The sequence below is a fragment of the Rhopilema esculentum genome, chromosome 10 (assembly GCF_057945365.1).
Source record: "Rhopilema esculentum isolate cy_ngs chromosome 10, ASM5794536v1, whole genome shotgun sequence".
Taxonomy (NCBI): Eukaryota; Metazoa; Cnidaria; class Scyphozoa; order Rhizostomeae; family Rhizostomatidae; genus Rhopilema; species Rhopilema esculentum.
In genome coordinates, this window is record NC_142824.1 from 7,776,857 (window position 1) to 7,795,088 (window position 18,232).

At 35.7% G+C, this 18,232-nt stretch overlaps 2 protein-coding genes across 2 annotated transcripts; both read right to left on the reverse strand.

Annotated features, from left to right (window-relative positions):
- Positions 1-400: 400 nt before the first annotated feature.
- LOC135692636 (adipocyte plasma membrane-associated protein) lies at positions 401-8,013 on the reverse strand. Its single transcript, XM_065210838.2, has 7 exons — positions 7,628-8,013; positions 6,615-6,713; positions 4,767-4,888; positions 4,186-4,287; positions 2,294-2,720; positions 1,862-2,051; positions 401-737 (listed from the first exon to the last, which is right to left on the reverse strand). Exons 1-7 carry the CDS (start codon positions 7,714-7,716, stop codon positions 528-530), a joined length of 1,239 nt encoding a protein of 412 aa, XP_065066910.2. The 5' UTR covers positions 7,717-8,013; the 3' UTR covers positions 401-527.
- Positions 8,014-8,665: 652 nt separating this feature from the next.
- On the reverse strand, positions 8,666-17,062 carry LOC135692627 (adipocyte plasma membrane-associated protein). The gene is made up of 7 exons (XM_065210827.2): positions 16,872-17,062; positions 14,794-14,895; positions 13,661-13,782; positions 12,583-12,684; positions 11,904-12,330; positions 10,715-10,904; positions 8,666-9,979 (listed from the first exon to the last, which is right to left on the reverse strand). The coding sequence occupies exons 1-7, from the start codon at positions 16,961-16,963 to the stop codon at positions 9,770-9,772; spliced, it is 1,245 nt and encodes a 414-aa protein (XP_065066899.2). The 5' UTR covers positions 16,964-17,062; the 3' UTR covers positions 8,666-9,769.
- Between the last annotated feature and the right edge of the window lie 1,170 nt (positions 17,063-18,232).

An 18,232-nucleotide genomic window follows, 5' to 3' on the forward strand; every position in this document is an offset into this window, starting at 1 on the left:
CCGGAAACAAAAATTTCAGGAAAACGCGTACATAAGTCTATCGAAAGTTCAATTTGCCAATATGTTAGAGAAGTTGAACGTACGTATGAAACGTCAATTTTGAAATTTACTGTGTTTAATTGTTACGTGTTAAGCCACTGGTTAGCATTTTCGTGTTTAAAGAGACTCCAAATTACTAACTGCATATTAAAGATGTTTTTGTACTTTTTAAACTTTGTGTAATTTTATATTAACATCTGAAAGAAGGAAACTTTACAATATTTTTTCACAGCTTGCATAGTTGTGCTTGCGGATGTTGACCAAAAGTGCATCGACGAATAACAGAACATTGGAGCCAACAAATTCTATTGCGGCTAATTCTTAGTTAAAATCCTAGTGGAAAAATAAAAAAGGCATTGACTGAGATGCATTAGACTTATTTTCTATTTGTCACAAATACCTCTAAAATACACGCAATCATGGAATGTTCCACTACAAGATTGAACGTTTGAAAATATGCTTCTACTAAAAATTTTCACAGTTGCTCATCAGCTCAACTTTAGCTTGCCTAAAAATTTATGTTTATATGATCCAAGGTATATTGCATTCTCTGTTGGGTCCTGAAAGACATCTGTGACCTCGTCCATGACAGCCCCAGAAGGATCCTGCAGACTGTCTATAATGCTGCCATTGTCATCCAGCTTAATTATCATCCCGTACCTGGGAATGAGCATCGTCATTGTGTCCTGAGACATTGCCTGTAACCAAGTAATGAACGGATTTAGAATATGACTGAGACTCATTAGAGATAAAGAAATATATCAATTACAAATGATGTCCCACCCATAGTCACGCTCTAACCATGCCATGTTACAGGCACCGCGGAGCGTTGAGAAATTTGGGGGGTCTAAAAAAGTGGGGGGAAGGGCTAAAACCGTATAAAAAGAGGCTTTTCAAGTAGTTTGATACTTAATATTTGGCATTTTTTGCATGTTACCGACGTCTGTGGTGTGTCTTGGTAATTTGAAAGATTGTTTTAACAGATTTGCCGTACGTTTAAATACAATGCGAAAACCGTAAGCTTTAAATACCTTTCCAGCTCCTTGCTGCAACCCACAATGTTATATTTAATCTACTACTATGAAAAATTAAACCTCCATTCAACCTAGACAGCAACTTAAAGTTGTTGTGTTTTTCAAATGTTCGATTAAAGTAACAAAAAGTTTGCTCAATCAAAAAGCAAAGAATGTAAAGTTGAAACCTTTCTCTGAAATCCAGAAAGTTTAATGAAATTAAAAAATACCAGAAAACTGCTACTTGTACACTGTTTTTGCAACCTCGCAACTAGTTGTTTCATAGTCAACCTACATTTTCTACGAATGACTTTCTACAATTTTCTGAAAACCACCCACCTGGTCTTTTTCTTCCGCCGACAAAGCCATTTAAGTTTCAACAATATTTTTTCATAAGAACCAGATAATTTTTGCCGAGGCTTGATGCTCTTATTTTCTTTAATAAATTGACACTCGGATATCCTTAAAATTGTTTTTATATCAATGCATACAATACGTTACTTCTTTGGTCCCTGAACAACAGTTTTGTGTGACATTGACAGTAGCCCAGCTGATTAGCTGATTACATCTGCTCTGTTTTGTAACACAAGAGAAAGTATCGTTTTTTCTTCTAATTTTCCATCTGGGGCTGGGCAAGTGGTTTTTAATTTTCTTGAAGTCGAATCTCGGCGCTCTTAAAAAATATGTTCTTATAAAAAAGGGTCTACTGTAATTAGAAGTTCCCATGTGTACAGCACTGCACTGCCCTAGCTATATCTTTAGAAAGCTAATTGTGAACGAGAATTAGAAAGATGAGTTCTATAATTCACCTTTGCCAAAAGACGTCGTAAAAACGGATAAGGGCCAGCTATATCCAGGAAGGAAAACGGCCATTTTCGCACTGCAATTAGGCCTAGCCAATAACCTCCTGTTGGACTGGCTCGTATATTTGCTGGGTATCCTGGTAAATTTTCAGCAAAAACTTCGTGCTTCCCCTTTTTCGGCCCTTTCAAATAATACCTAAAACAGATAGAGACACGTCAGCTTTTAAGGAGATTTAACAGATGTCATGCTCATATTTTAATATGCTATTTACAACAGTCATTCATTAGTGATGTCATTTTTCATTCACTAAAAGTTGACGACAATTGAGGGTCCACATTTACCCTATTCTACCAACATAACTTTTTCCTTTGAAAAGTCCCACTTCAAATAGAGTCCCTTTTAATACGGTCAAATATGATCTCTGGTGCATTGCTTACTTTGTTATTCTTGATGAAGTTGTTTCTGCAACAAGAAGAAAGCTGAAATCTTTTGATATCTCAAGTCCGTTTGGAATCAGCAAGCCGGCTAACAAAGTGATTCTCTGCCTCGTTTCTGTGTTGAATGAAACAACTCTGCCTCTTCCAGTGGCTTCAAGTACTGCATACCTACTGTCTATCCTTTTCCATTTCCAAGACGAGTCTGTGAAATATATCATGTTACCTTCTCCAATAGTAACATCATTCATAAATCTGAAAGGAATACCATCAACTCCTTCTTCATGAGTGATCAGAGTTGAGATGCTCCTGTTTTTAAGATTCAGGCTCAGTAAGCCATAGTAAGCATCACATATGATTAAGTTCTCTCTCGTCTTGTCAAACCGTAACCCAAGAGGCCTACCGCACGTTTCCTCTGTGTCGTAGGTTCCTGTTGTACAAAGGACACTATATTTATACCACTATTTAAGATAACATACGGGGTGTCCAAGTAAAACCCACAACTGAAGGGACCGAAAAGATTCACGAGGATCCAGACCAAACTATGTGGGTAGATAAAGTAATTTACAAAAATCTTAGATTTACACACTCGAAAAAATTTCTCCCTAGACCCAACGATTGAACGTAGACACTTGTCAAAAAATAGCTTGGACTTAAAATGGACACCCCGTTAGCGAATCCAAAAATCCTTATGTAATCTGGCATTAATAGTACAAGTAAGAAATTAAATTAAGAAAGGGCTGTTAAAGAGTTGCAGGTGAAAATTTCCAAAAAAGCGAAGATCTGAGGAACGACAAGGTCAATGAAATGTTGTATGAGAAAAGAAACAATAAATCGCTTTGACATAAATTAAAAACTTGATCTTTGGCTTACATATTTTTGTGCTATATTGCTTATAATCGTTATATAATTGTTTTCTAATGTAATTCCATAATTTACATTTATCCCTGATAATTCAAGGGCACATAAATATAATTAATATTATTTCTGTCCAGTGTCTTTTTTAACAGTCTTGCAATGTCACCTCTAAAATCTCGTACAATTACGCAATGACGTAGGCTGGTAACGAAATAGAATTCAAAATTAACCGATACTTACCTGTAAGTTGAAGGTTGATTGCAATTCTTTGAGTTACCAGCCAGGAGTGAAGAAGTTGTACGCCCTCCCATATTGTAACCCCACCCAGCTCCATCAACTCCCTAGACATTGCAACACTATTTGCTCTTAAGTCTGGTTGGCGCGTGCGCGGCACTCTCTCCTTAGTTTAGTGGACTGAGCCTACAGTTCATAAAAGCACCTAAAAGTAAGCCTCCTCGATCATATACACTTACTTTTTAAAACAAACCTTAGCTGGTGAACTTGTGGTAAGGTGTCATAGGTTTGGGCAACATTATAGACATTCAAATAAGAAGGTTTGTGGCTCTGTTTAGCAAAATCTGTAGTCCTCCTGAAGACAACCTCTGCATTTTCGTTTCTCAAAAAGGAAAAGTATATATTTTCTATAAAATTTGGTATAATAAACATTTTTGGGGATTTTTTCTATAAAAATCTGAAAGCCACGTGCAACCTGCCTCAATAGTAGCCATTCACAGAGTTTATAGAAGGTATACACCATCAATGAATGAAGTATTGCGGTTAGGAGTTTCTATTTTTATTTTTTATTATTGTAAATTTTCTTTTAGGCTAGACAAAATCGGCCCTGTCGTATTGCAGACATGGGACTATGGAAGTAATTTTGAAATTTTGTATGAGAAAAGAAAAATTTTGGGGACACTGCACTAGAAACAATAAATTGCGTTGACACAAATTAAAAACTTGATCTTAAGCTTATATATTTTTGTGCTATATTGCAGACATGGGACTATGGAAAACACTTTCAAACAATCAAACCTCACCACAGTTGTCCATTAGCTTCCCCGTCCTTGCGATTTCCTCTACATTCCCGTTTGGGTACAGCTTCACAATTCTTCCATCAGCTAGCCCCGAATAAAAACCTCCTTTGAAAGAAGATGTAATTCTAAAATTAAATTCAAAATACATGCCAGAATGAAAGTAGCTTAAGATTCAGTTGTCTAACTAAAGAAAAAATTAAATTTTTTTGAATAGCATTGCCGCTGTTTGGAATCAACCGTAAGAGAAGGATTGAGTGTTAATACACCTAAAAGGGCAAAGAAGGTTAAAAAGAACACAAAAAGGTAGTGAGATTTCTTCTTCATTGCAAACTCTCGAAATCTTCAAGGATGTTAAAATAAATTAAATTGCAATGATTCACAACTCTGAAATTCGAGGTCTAGTTTCAGCAATTTATGTATTTGTAGCTATGTTCTTTTACATTTACTGTCTAGCAGTTGGTACATTTTCAATTAATCGGTAGTAAGCTCAAAAGAAGAATCAATGCAAAAAGAAGAATCAATGCATCGTAGAAAAATCTAAGTAAAGTATTCTAAAGAAACGAGACAACACAGAAGAGAAATACCATCTGTATCCTGTACCACTGAATCTGGTCCTACAATTTTTCCTTCAAATAGTTTTTCAATTCTCTGCAGTTTGTAATTTCGCTCCAAAACACCCTCAAAGCGCGGTATGGTGAAGTTGGTACTAAAAAAGACATATTTAATACACGTAAGGATTAATTTATAGTTTTATGACGTCGTTTAAAACGATTCAAACTAAAGAATCGACGGTAACGTCTGGGGCTACATATCGAGAAAGGAACAAAAATTCTTGCCTCTTTTGGTAACGGTAATTTTTCTTATAGAGAAAAGAAGCCGATTTTTTAGACTTTCACTATTTTTGATTTTTGAAACAAAATTAGGAAGTTTCGATGATTTTGTTCAGTCTTCTCTATTAACTTGAGAAGTTTATGTGCAAGGCCAGCAGATTACCATGTATAAGCACTTATCATGATTTACACTCATTTTTTATAAGAAGAATTACATAAGAACACGAGCCTCAAAATTGGTCAAAAGTTGAGAAAAAATTAAAAACAAGCTGAGACTGAGCTTCTGCAAAATGCAATTTTGAACAAAGTTCTTTTCCAAAATCGAGGACTTTTAGCCATATGTGGGTGCTTTTTTGGTGAAATTCAAACCTGTTGGCAAATGAAGGTTGTCTCACACACTTTGTTGGCAATTGAGGCCTGACTACCTCCCTAGAGCGAAAAAGCTGAAACTCGCATTGTTTACACCCTACTGAATTAAGAAAAAATTAAGAAGAATCCAGCCTCAGTTTTAGAAAAAATTTAGAACAGTCAGTCTGAACTTAAATTTACTGGTTCTTATAAAAAAGAGGAGTGTAACAAAACTAGAATACAATTGAATCCTGTTAAGCTGTTCCCGCCGGATATAAGCTTTTTTAAGAACAATCTTTATAAGAAACATCAGGTTGAGATTCGCCCAAAAATAACAACTCGAGAAACAAGGCAGGCTGAACTTCAACGAAACTCAACGAATAAAATACCAGCAAAGTTGAAAAATAAAAGAATAGCAACGGACTTCCAACTTTCAGAGAATAGTCGGTAGAATTAAATTCATATACAAATTTTAATGTAAGAAAAGAATTTTTCTGTCGGTAAAATATGGTTTTGCATCTCTTACACACCTCAACCCCCCCCCAGCAAGAATGGTCACGGGACGCCACTGATTACACCAATTACAACAACATCAACAAAACGCAGAAACAACATCAAGACATCAAGATTTTTTCTATTGTTGCAGGTACAAGTTCCACATCCCAGACAGAAGAGGTTTTAATAACTTTATCAAGCACATATTATGTCCGGACAGTGGCAGATTTAAGGGGGGGGCAACTAGGGGCAGTTGCCCCTCCCTCAACGAGTTGAAGCAAGTCTGGCGCCCCTTTTCTTGGAAATTGTGCGCCCCTTTTGAAGAATGAGAATCAGATTAAGAAGATTCTTGGACAGATCGGTTAATTTGCTTCAAGGAGTATGTTGTTTATTCTGAAAAGGTATCTGAAATTGTTGCATACAGCGTACTCTCGTAACCAATTTTTGAAAATTTTTCAGCGCCCCCACTACCAACTGTCCCTCCTTCAAATTTGCCCTGGATCCGCCCCTGTGTCCAGACACTATGCACAGGAAATTCTATTTTAAAAACAAGAAACAAAATCAGAAACATTTGATGCTGAAATTACGCGACAAAAACAAGAAATGCCGGGATGAAATGGAAATCACGTGTTCTTTAAAAAGCGTGTAACTGGGAAAGTTAACTGTTAAAATCTCATAGCAGCTGAAGGTACGTAATAGGCGAAGGAGCAAATTTTTCTTAATGCTTTTAGGTAAAAAGACTGTTGAATTTCAACTCACATATAAGGATGTGGATCAATGACGCATGGACTGAAAGTCAAATAGATTATATATGAGAGTAATGCGACGACCAGCAGATGCCAGATGTTTTGATGAAACCTAAAATAAAGAGAAGTAATGAATACATTTGGAAAAGCATTTAGAGTGAAAGTTTCTTGAAAGAAAAAAAAAGTATACGCGTAGCAATTACGGGGAAAAGCGTAGAAATTTCGAAAACAGCAGCAATTTCAAACAACAGATCTATGTTTATCTGGCATCAAGTCTTTAGGCCAGTTATAAATGAGGTTATTATCATTTTGTATCAAAGTCTGATTTCGTACGGGAACTGGCCTCCTTTTAGGGTCAATTTTAAGCCCCGAGTTTCCCTCGAAATTTCACAATGGCATTTGTAGGCCTTTCCCGCTTTTCCTGTAAGAGCGCAGTATATGACAAATGAAAACGAATAAGGCACTGCCTTGAAAGGAAAATATAAAATTTTTTCTTGCAGGATGTCCCCAAAACTCCAATGTACCCATGGCCCCTTCCACCCTGGGGCTTCCTAGTGAAGAACTTTCTGCCACCACTGCTGTTATATTTGTAACATTACACGTTAAAATCCTATTTTCTTTGGTATCAGTGTTATTGCTGTTAACTACATGGTTATTTACAATGTTTACTGTGTTAATCCAGCCATGCCTAATCCGAGAAAAGAGACCGGCCGTAGGCAAGAGCGAGGAGTCCTTTTCATTATTATATAAGTTCTCTCTCTGTGATATCCATCGCAAAAAATTAACTATTTATCAAGTGTACAACTCAAAATTGTGTTTTGCTTCGAGCCCGAGCCTTTCAATGGAAGAGCTTCATTTTTATCATTGAAGCATTTGACAATATTTCGTTTATCAGTGGCAAGGTTTCCATTTAAAGATCCCACAGGCGCCTGCAAAGATCTTATAAACGCCTGAATTTGAAAGGTGCTATGATGTCAGTAAAAAACAAGTTCCAAGTAAGTTGAGAGCGCAAATTTTAATACCTACTTCATACTTCTAGAGCACTTCGATTTTGGTTTTGGTATCGCTGCTTGCTCCTTGTCGTTTGCCGCTCTTCTCAACCGAAGAGCCTCCATGCCAGTTGCTTCGACCTTGGTAGTATGATTGTTAGGTCAAAGAGATTTTCATCAAAGACTTTTCACTGTGTCAAAACCGCAACTAATAACAAAACACGTAGTCGGATAGCGGGAGAGTAGGCAGCTTATTATGAATGAGCCATACCTGGCTTCAATTTTCAGATACAATCAGGGGTGCTCGGGCTTATGCCGAAAGACCAGGGGATCTCCCGATGGCCCCCTTTTTGAATGAGATTATTGATCACAGGGAAGTATTCCATGACAAAAAATATTGCTTCACATAATCTTTCTTTTGAAAGGGTTATCATATGATATGCCTTGCAAATCAACAAGTTCAAAACTTTTGTTCCGCAGATGGTAACGACAATAAAGAAAAAGTAATAAATGAGAGATAAAAAATGTTCAGAGGAAGTCAACACCTGAGAAAAGCATTTTGTGAAAAGATGATAAAACTAAAGTGATAGGGGGATATCCTCGACCATAACCCCCAAAACCACTGTAAATTATTAAGTCCGGACCAGTTTTGAATCTAGAACAAAGTTAAACAAGTCATCTTTGTTCTTTTGGCCAACTCTTCTGAAGAGCTTATTTTTGACACCATATACCTTCCCCTTGATTCCGCATCAATTGTGATTCCGCAAACATGTAAAATTACTTTTAATAGATTGGGGCATCGACCCTTTTTTGAACGGTTGGAAAGTTTACAAAATATTTGTGAACAATTAAAAGCGAACAGAGATTTGCTCCTATGGAATGCATGACACCATATGACAGCACTCTATTAACTGTGATATCTAGAGTACTTTTCTAGCCGATGTTTGTAAGGGAGTGAAGCAAATTGACCTGCATTACAGTAATTTATGTGTTAGGATCTTTTTTTCGATTTTGAATGGCAAGTTTGAACATTTAAATGTATCAGAATCGAAGAATTGATAATATTGCTAAAAGAATTTTTGAAGATAACAATTATTTCATTTAAAATTTCTAAAATGCACATCGAAGTGATAAAGAACAATATCAAACAAAACAGAAACTTAATTGTACACAATAAAAAACCACTAGAAAAGTAGACACAAATACTAAAAACCGAGAACCTATAGCATGGGGCAAGGGTCCTCGGAGGAGCTTTGTAACTTTGTAAATTGATTGTTATTCTCATCTGCTCCTGCACCTATGCTAGAGGGATATTTAAGGGTAAAAAGAATATCGGAGAAGTCATTGACGGGTCATAATAGAAAGTAATAGAAAGGGTTATCGACTGTTTTGAATCGAAATGGTGATGTACTTTTGACGGGTTTAACCCACAGTCCCCTAGACGTGCCTGAAGATTGCGTCTGAGGTCATGTGTTTATATACATGTCAAAAGCAGGGAACCCTAGAAGACTGGTACCTAGCGACTGTGATAAAAATGTTCTCGCCAATAGTGTAGCTGTCCGTCTGGTGGCTGCTAAAAAGAAGACGCTCGTATATCAATCACTTAAATTATGCTACAAATTCACCGTATTTCTATGTCCCCATACCAAACTTTACACTCTTTTATAAAAACAGAAACCTCGAAATTGGTCAAAAGTTAAGAAAAATGTGAGAGCAAGCTGAAGCTGAGCTACTGTACAAAACAATTTTAAACAATTTTGAGAAATTTCCTTAAAAAACTTCAGATCAAAAAAGGAGTTTTTGCCATCTTGGGGTGCTTTGAGTGTATTTTCGAACTTGTCGGCAAATAAAGGATGTCTCACTCTATTTGTTAGCAAATTAGGCCTGAAGACCCCATAGAGCACACTAATAATTTAAAATCAAATTTAGGACAATCTTAAAAAAAAAACAGATCACTCGCCTTTTTGTCAACGTTAGACAGCCCAACAAAACCACTGAAAATTAAAGTTTCAACGTAATCAACGCACACATTTAACCGTAATTAAAACGCGCTCAAGACAAGCTAAGATCACGAGCTAACAGAACTTTATCAAACGAGGAATTTCTCTGACACTTTTTCAAAAGATCTATATTCATAAAATTCAAGATCTATAAAAATAGTACTAAAATAGTATAAAAACTACTGTAACTGGAGCTTTGCGATTGAATCAGCATGATATGAGCCTAAGTAAAGGACCTTCTCTTCATCATCTTCATGGACTTCGCTTACACCGTTGATGACAGAGCCTGATGGGTCGTGGAAACTCTCAACGATATTCCCGTCTTCGTCAAGGCGAAGCAACAAACCATACTTTGGTACCATTTTGATTATGCTTTCTTGTGATATCACCTAGTAGCAAATAATAAAAAAACGTGATTTTATACAGTATGGATGTATATACATGATTTATAACTGCAAGGCCAGGGTGTAATTGCAACATATTTTTAAAAGAAAGCGACTGGTACGTCATATTTCTGCAGCGCATTTCTCCTTTTAAGGTTTATTGGTTTTTGAATGAATAGGAACAAAACTGGTTAAAACTGGATAAAAAGCCAACCAAATTGCTTTCTCGTATTATACCTTTAGAAAATGTAAATCAATCCGGAAGAATCCTTCCGATTTCAAAGCTTAATCTTTTACTCAATTTTAGGCTGGTAAGCAAATCAAAATGCCAAATATGCCGAATGCCAAAGTGTTCAAAATTAAAGCAGGCAGGCCTAAACATGACTCTAGCAAGGCATGGAGGCTTTTTTGATTGGACAAAAATATCAGGTATGAATAAACATAATCATAAACAAACTTTTCATGTAAAGTAATGTATTTTTGGCTAATTAAATAGAACAACCCACAAGAAAATTTCCTAAAGTTACAAACCAGACAGTTACAAATAATAAACAACATACATCCCGTTCCATCTAACTACAGAGGGCACTTAAAGACTGTCCTTCTTATGAAGGCAAACATCAAATGGCTAACTATTTTATATCATTTGGTATTGGGAAGATTCAGGCCAAATCCAGCAAATTTAAATGTGGCAGTCTGTGAAGACTTTAACCTCAGAAGCAAAAATAATTTATCATTCACCTTTGTTATCATCTTCTTTATTGTAGGATATGGCCCGAGAAAATCTAGCAATGAGAAAGGCCATTTTCTTATACCAGCTACACCAAGCCAATAGCCGCCCTCTTTTCGCCTTCTAATATTGTCCGGTAGTCCTGGCAGATTCTCGGCAAACAGGTCATAAACCCCTGTCTTTGGTCCTTTTATGAAGTATCTAGAAGGAAAACAGTGAGCGAATTAGTGTGACTATGGATGGATGTTAAAAAGGCAATCAAAGATATCATTTACATGATATAATTATCAGTGAAGATGATTAGCAAAAACCCCTTTTTTATTTATAAGAAACTGGTTGATAAGAAACAGGTAATAGGATGCAAACTTTAGTACTAGGCTCAAGAAGTATTCAGAAACTGTAAAATTTCAATTTTTAAAAATGATTCCAAAAGTTATTTTTGTTGAATTTTCTTTGGAAAAGATGGCATACATTGGATTATGATTCGCATGGGTTTTTTCTTGACGATCTGCTGTAATGTTGGCCCTAGCTGGGTTTTGGTGCCATGTCAGTATGTGATGATTTATAACTTTGATTTCTTGACGATCTGTGTTTATATACTTTTAAAGGTGCTCAATTTTCAAAACAATACGGCAATTTTAGGTCCCGAAAAAAAAACCAACCAGCTGAGAAACAGTTAGTACTAAAACGCCAAGATTTGGATGCCAAATTAAAACACTTTTAGTACTTAGTGCTGATCTAAGTTTCTTTTAAAATAAAAATTCTGCATTCAAACAGATGCTCCAACATCACAATGATAACAGGAATGAAAAATTGGCAAGAACAACAATAACAGGCGATACTTACGACGATTTATATTAATAAAAGTACGAGGAGAAAAACTGGTGTTAATAGTGTTGATGTTTGTCAACGATTGTGATAAAAGGCGATGGCATATAGATAGGAGGGTTTTGCTACTATTTCCATGGGTCATAAGAACTATTTTTTGTCATTGATGCAATTAAAGATGGTTGAGTTATGATTTACTGATGATTTGTAATAATAATGATATTTGATTTACTGGTGGCAAATTACAATAAAATCATTATGATCATAATGCAAATTAGCATAAAAAATGAACGTATCATGCCTTGTCGTTAAGCTGTATGATATAAGATATTAATGATACTATAAAAACACGATATTATTGTGGTGTCATACCGTATGACTCTAGCTGCACTGGTTTCACAGATAAGGACGAAATCTTCATCTGGTGAGAGTTCAACGCCATTTGCAAAATACAGACCACTCATCATTGAAGCCTTTTTACCTGTATTCAAATCGTATGACATTAGTCTGCCTTGACCAGTACCTTCAATAACAGCATATCTGTTGTCCCGGCGATTCCATTTCCATGAAGAGTCCGTGAAATACACAACATTCTCTGAGGTCACAACCAAATCATTTGGGAACCCAAACGGGTGTCCGTCCATGCCTTCCTTTGCAGATATAAGAGTCTTGATCTCACCACGCTCTGGATCAACTTGCAAAAGCCCGTAATAAGCATCGCAGACAAGCAAATACTTTTCATCTCGATCAAATCGCATACCAAGGGGGCGTCCACAGTCAGGCTCTGATTTATATGTTCCTGTGGGGACATTCAATAAAATCAAAATTACAATAGAACCCAGGACACAGATTTGGTTAGATATGCATTGTGGGAGGGTATTGGGCGTAGACCATGAGAAAAAAAGACTGATCAATGATTGGCACTTTATGGGAACTGGAGTATGGGCCATTGATATTTATTCAATGCTGACAAGGCAATGAAAATCAACCTGTTCTCTTGAAATAAAGATAAGAAATAACAAAGAAGGTTAATACCCAAGCCAAAACTCACCACAAGTTGGTAAATTGTGGCCAGTTCTAGCAATTTCACGCAGCCTTCCACTTTTAGTATACTTCACAATTCTTCCATCTGCTAATCCAGTGTAAATATTGCCTTTGAGGATAAAAAGCTACCAATAAATCAAGAGCATAAAATTTCTTTAAAGAATGCGAAAATTACAAAGATAATTGTGAGTTTGAAACAAGTTTTCAAAATCGCTGATGGAGAAAGATGTTGCTGAAGAAAACTTTGAAGACAGAGTATATAGGAAAAAACCTGCAAAGAAGAAAAAACGTTTTCAAGAACCAGGCTTTTCTGTGGTTTTTTTAAAACAAAAAATGAGAATTTCAGGGTCAGCAATTTTGATTTGAGATTTAAATTTCAAAATTTGCAGTTTCAATAACAATGAATTTAGTCAATGCTGCTTAACAAACCAGGTGTCTTGCAAGAATATATGAAAATGAGAACCTGGCTTTTCTGTGGTTTTTTTAAAACAACAAATGAGAATTTCAGGGTCAGCAGTTTTTATTTGAGATATAAATTTCTAAAATTTGCAGTTTAAATAACAATGAATTTAGTCAATGCTGCTTAACAAACCAGGTGTCTTGCAAGAATATATGAAAATGGCTTTGAAAAAAGCAAACATTTTACGACATACTAAAAGCTTTTTTGTCTGACACTCCTCAGAGCATAAAACGTCAGAATAAGGTTCTGAAAGAACACGATGGAAAATATATACCCAGTTGTGGATCGAAAAAGACCAATCAGAAAAACGCAAGCACAAGACCGGTATGGTTGACCAATCAGTGCCGCGAGCCTAAAGAAAAATTACCAATGGAGTCCAAGAGAGAAAACAAACTCCTTCTGTCTACACAAGAATATATGGTTATAATTTTTGCAGTTGTCAGTTTCAACAAGGCCTTTTAAAACAAGGTGCTGAATCAAAAAAGGCACTTTGTACAATATTAGACAATTGATGTAACATACATTTGATGAATAAAAAGCTAAAAATAATCTTTCAACACAACAATGTTGTTACATGATAAAATGCTAAATCCTTGGGATATGCAACAAAGTAATAACAAACTACCATTTCTGTCAGTTGTTATTGATTCTGGACCAGTAACTTTTCCTTCAAGAAGCTTTACAGCCTGTTGCAGTTTGTTATTTGGGGTGAGCACTCCATCAAAATATGGCAGAGGGTTTTGCTGTCTGATAAATGATGAAATATGAAAAACATCAAATGAGTTTGTAAAACAATCAATATTACCCTATTACCAACCATAAAATGACATGCCAAAAAGACAAAAATTTGAAATTTTTAAACCTTAAAAAAAGATGCCAAGAAAGGCAAGCAAGATTTAGGCAAATCATCAACAAATCTTCTACTCGGTAGCCACAAATGTGTTTTCAGTACCCATTGTTTGGTAGCAAAGCATATTAAAAAATATATTGCCAGCTATAATCAAGGGAATTATTTTGATGTATTCTGCTTTAAAAAGAAATGCACTTTCGACAGGATAATACAATATTTTTTTTTCAAATAATGATAACAATAAAACTCTACCCTAATGATGCTTTAGGTTTGTTTGACAGTTATGAATACAAGGTATGCATACTATTTTAACACTGGAGAGACTAAATATACTTAGAGAATCAAAATAAATGTCAAGAACCACAATGAAATGGTAACTTAAGATTTGGCTGCAAATCAGATGTAGGTTTCTCTCTTTTATGACTAGCATTGATATGTCATGTACAATATCAAGTTCCTTAGTTGCACATGCTACATATAGCTAAGTATGAAAAAGTGGTTGTCAAGAGTGAATAGAAGAAGATCAGGGTAATGATTTATGTTATAATGGAGGGTTGAAGAAAACCTAGTAAAGAGAGTAGCAGAGTAATATAGGTAAGTGAATACATATGAAAATTACTGTTTACCAATCTGTAATATGAAATACCATCTAAGTTTGTTTAAAGGCAATCTGTCTCGTTGTGGATTGGTTAACGAGAACAATAGCTGAAACAATAGCCTAAACATGATTCCAGCACTCCGCCATATTTTTTACAATGCGATAAATTAATGGGGGACTGGAAACAATAAAAATCCCTTTGTTCTTTTATCAATCAACGTCGTGACAGATTGCCTTTAAGGGAAGTTTATACAAAGGAGCAACAGAGCGTAACTTCAAAAGATGCAAATAAGTATTTTTTCATACTTACATAACAGGTTTTGGATCAATTGGAGATGGTGCTAAGATCAAGTAAATTACCAACAATAAAAACAAGCCAATGAAAATCTGTAGTATTAATACAGATATAGGCCTAGAAAAAGAATAAAATTTTCAATTAGCATTCAATTGCTACTCAGTTAACATCTAAAGTATATAATACACTTGCTTTGGCTATAAACATTGACAGCTCATGTATTTGGGTTAGTGGGGCCCAGCCCTAACAAAAATTTTGAAAAAAATATTTTTAGATTTATATACTTAAAAAAATCAATGTCCATATAATTTGAGCACTGTTCACTCATCTTGTTACTTCAAACTTCTTTTTTGGCTAGTTTTTAGTTTGCTCAGGTCCCACTACCCATGGTTCTTTTGAAAACTAGGCAAAAACAGGTATCAGAAACCATCGCCAAGGCCTGAGGCAAGCCTCCTCTGAAAAGGAATGCACCAATCAAGTTGCCTTTACGTAACCAAAAATTAGTATGGGCATTCCCTTCAGGTAAAATTGGCACTCCATACTGATAAAAAGGCATTTTCTAGTGTAAAAAAGGGCGTGGCTTAAATTTTTTATTTCGCTCCACCATCCCCCCCCCCACAGAGCCTAGTGGCTGGCGCCACAATTGCCTTTTGCCATACCGCAAATAAAACTCAGAATGGGAAGGTAAGGCAGCAGGCCTTCTTTATCCAAGGGGTATCTCCGTATTCCCAATTTGTATGCTTTCAATTTTAGCACTTTTAACTTCACAGCAAATTACAATAAATCATTTAAAAGTTTTAACTTTTTGGTTCTGTAGAAAAATTCTCGTTACTATGCTATGCATGTAAAGGATATTGTCTAAGGGTTGGTTATATTCAAGGTGTTTGTGTTTTGATGGATATCACCCAAGACATGGTCCAGCAGAATTGAGCAAATACAGTTGAACATACCAACATAGTTGCATTTTCTGAGAAATTACACATTTATAAATAGTCATACGTGCTGTTTTAATTATAATTTTAATATCATGATAGCCTCGTAGGCTTGAGGCAATAAAGAACAGAATGTTTTTTATCATTCTTGTAGTTTCCTGTCTATGGCTTCGGATTTCAAATATTACATCATCATTCCAATAAAAACGTTTCCCACTGAGCCACCACTAGTTATAAAGACTATAAAAAAGATAACTAGATAGAAAATTTTTATGGCATGCAAAGCAATTCAGTGCAATGGCATTGGATCAGTTATTCAGCAAGTAATTTGTAATTTGCTCTTTTCACACTGACTCTCCAGTTGTAAGGCTAGCTGATAACTTTGGAGTAATTAATAACTTTAAAAGACTTTGTGAATCTCTAATTGACTAGTAGATGCAGTTTACAAATGACTGAGCAATGAATACCCTAGAAATGGTTTCATGACATGGTTTCCAAGAAATATTTAAGATGTTCTCAGAATTATTCATGTTTAATATTGATTCCTGAACATTGACAATACTAATGGTTTAGAAGGTTAGGAGGCTGTCAAACTAGAACATTTGAACTTAAACTTTAAGTGAAATTAAGTAAAAGAGTTTAATCAAAGAGCTTAAGACACCAATGAACCATATTACCACATTACTTAAAGTAAGGAAGGTCATGGCATTCTGAAACTTGCTCCAGCAGCTGCTCCCTTGTTCGTTCTTTCACTCATTCTTTCTTGAATTATATCCTGTCCAAACTACAATTCATTTGTATAGGTTATAGCTACACACTAGTCCTATATAATAAATGTGACAATATACTGTATTGATTTTCAAACAAAGATGCAAACTGAAAAGTAAAATGTTGTCTAAAATCTCATCGCCAGTGAACCAAGGGGCAACTTATCGCCATTTGCCCCTGGACTCCCAAAAATCATTGAATTGCAATGGAGAATGTGTCTCGTTGGATCCTTTATCCTTTATAGAATTATTTGTATGCTGTTATCAAGGCGCGAGGGAAAAGATTGGCTTCACTGACCTTTTCCCTTAACTTTATTAACATAAATTTGAACTCTGGGTCTGTAGGGAGCTCCCTTCACCCCTCCTTTACATGATCTTTTTAAACGTTGCTTACTTTGTTTCTTTCGTCTTGACTTCATCTCCTTCTTGATTTTCTAAGTCGTTTGATACAGAACCACCTTTTCGCTTTCTAGTACCGTCCATCATTTGTATAATTGGTATAGCCCCAGTATCTCACAACAAAATTAGGCCCCCTTCGACTCTGCCATCTTTGCTTGAGGCATTGGTAGCTCCAATCTCACAGGAAACAAAGCAGACTTCCGGTTGAAGCCACAGGGGATCATCTTTTGAAAGATGACAATTCAAACTCACACTCAATACTTCTTTCAGCATCGAAAGTAAATTACAGTAAAACATTAAATATACTTTTTACTGATAATTAAGAATATTACTAGCATCCGAATAAAATAAACTGACAGCAACAAGTGACAAAACTTGCTGACGGACGCATGAAAAAACTCTAGAACGAGCTGTTAGAGCCACGTGATCAGTTCTCATGATATTTTTTCTAAAATATAATGACAAGCAGCCCTTACCACGTCAAAATCCCATTAAAGGTTCTTGAATTTTGCCTCAAATTCTGTTACACACCTATGCAAAATTATAGCAATATTTCACTGCTAATTCAGGGGCTGTTTTGCCTTTTGTCTTTCTTCTTTGTTGACATACATGTCAAAAGTTTCTCTAATACAACGAGATAACCGGAAGTAACGTTCGCTAGCCAGTACGTGGAACTCTAATGTTGGCAATCTTTGCGTTGTTGTCGTTGCTGTTGTTATAAGTTGATTTTGTGAGTGGCTGTTTTTTTTCGGATGATGCAGTATGTCCCCCATTGTTCTCAGAACCTCTTTTCATGGCCACGATATTCATGCATCGTTGATTCAATGCACAAATAAACAATCAGAATGAAGAACCACAATAGCGTAAATTCTGAACATCACGAAGGGGACAGACTGCCTCATCCGAAACAGTTAGCAGCTAAAAAGTGAAAGTAGCCTTTCAAAATCAATTGCTCCGTTACCTTACCTTCCAAAGTCAGGAATATATGAAGTTCCGATAGAGAAACATTTCTAGGTAGAATCCTGAAGTCCAATGTCAGATAAACAATGCCACAAATTTTCTGAAAAACCCTTAACTACGCTGAAAAAGACATAGCAACTTTTGATGCCTTTCTCCTTAAAAACAATACATCGAAATTCGTAGTACTTAACTGCATTAGAGGTTGAACAAAAGACATCAAAAGATACAAGCAAAAGAATGCTATTACGTCTCCACTGTTATTTGAAAAGGACGGAAAACAGGCATTTGATAAGCCTGAATGACTTCTATTTTTTTTACAAACGAGTATCAAATTTGTCACCTTCAAGCGAATGGAGTATGGATGATTCATCACAAATTAAGAAAGGTTAGTTCAGA

What these genes read in the sequence shown, in the direction of transcription:
- LOC135692636 (XM_065210838.2), bottom strand. Translation starts at nt 7,716, where the DNA reads ATGGAGGCTCTTCGGTTGAGAAGAGCGGCAAACGACAAGGAGCAAGCA. An exon ending in ACTTCATCAAGAATAACAAA is followed by an intron (nt 2,052 to 2,293) that starts GTAAGCAATGCA and finishes TATCTGTTTTAG; the next exon opens with GTATTATTTGAAAGGGCCGA. An exon ending in TACGACGTCTTTTGGCAAAG is followed by an intron (nt 738 to 1,861) that starts GTGAATTATAGA and finishes ACTTGGTTACAG; the next exon opens with GCAATGTCTCAGGACACAAT.
- LOC135692627 (XM_065210827.2), bottom strand. Translation starts at nt 16,963, where the DNA reads ATGATGGACGGTACTAGAAAGCGAAAAGGTGGTTCTGTATCAAACGAC. An exon ending in AATAACAACTGACAGAAATG is followed by an intron (nt 12,685 to 13,660) that starts GTAGTTTGTTAT and finishes TTATCCTCAAAG; the next exon opens with GCAATATTTACACTGGATTA. An exon ending in TAAAGAAGATGATAACAAAG is followed by an intron (nt 9,980 to 10,714) that starts GTGAATGATAAA and finishes ATTTGCTACTAG; the next exon opens with GTGATATCACAAGAAAGCAT.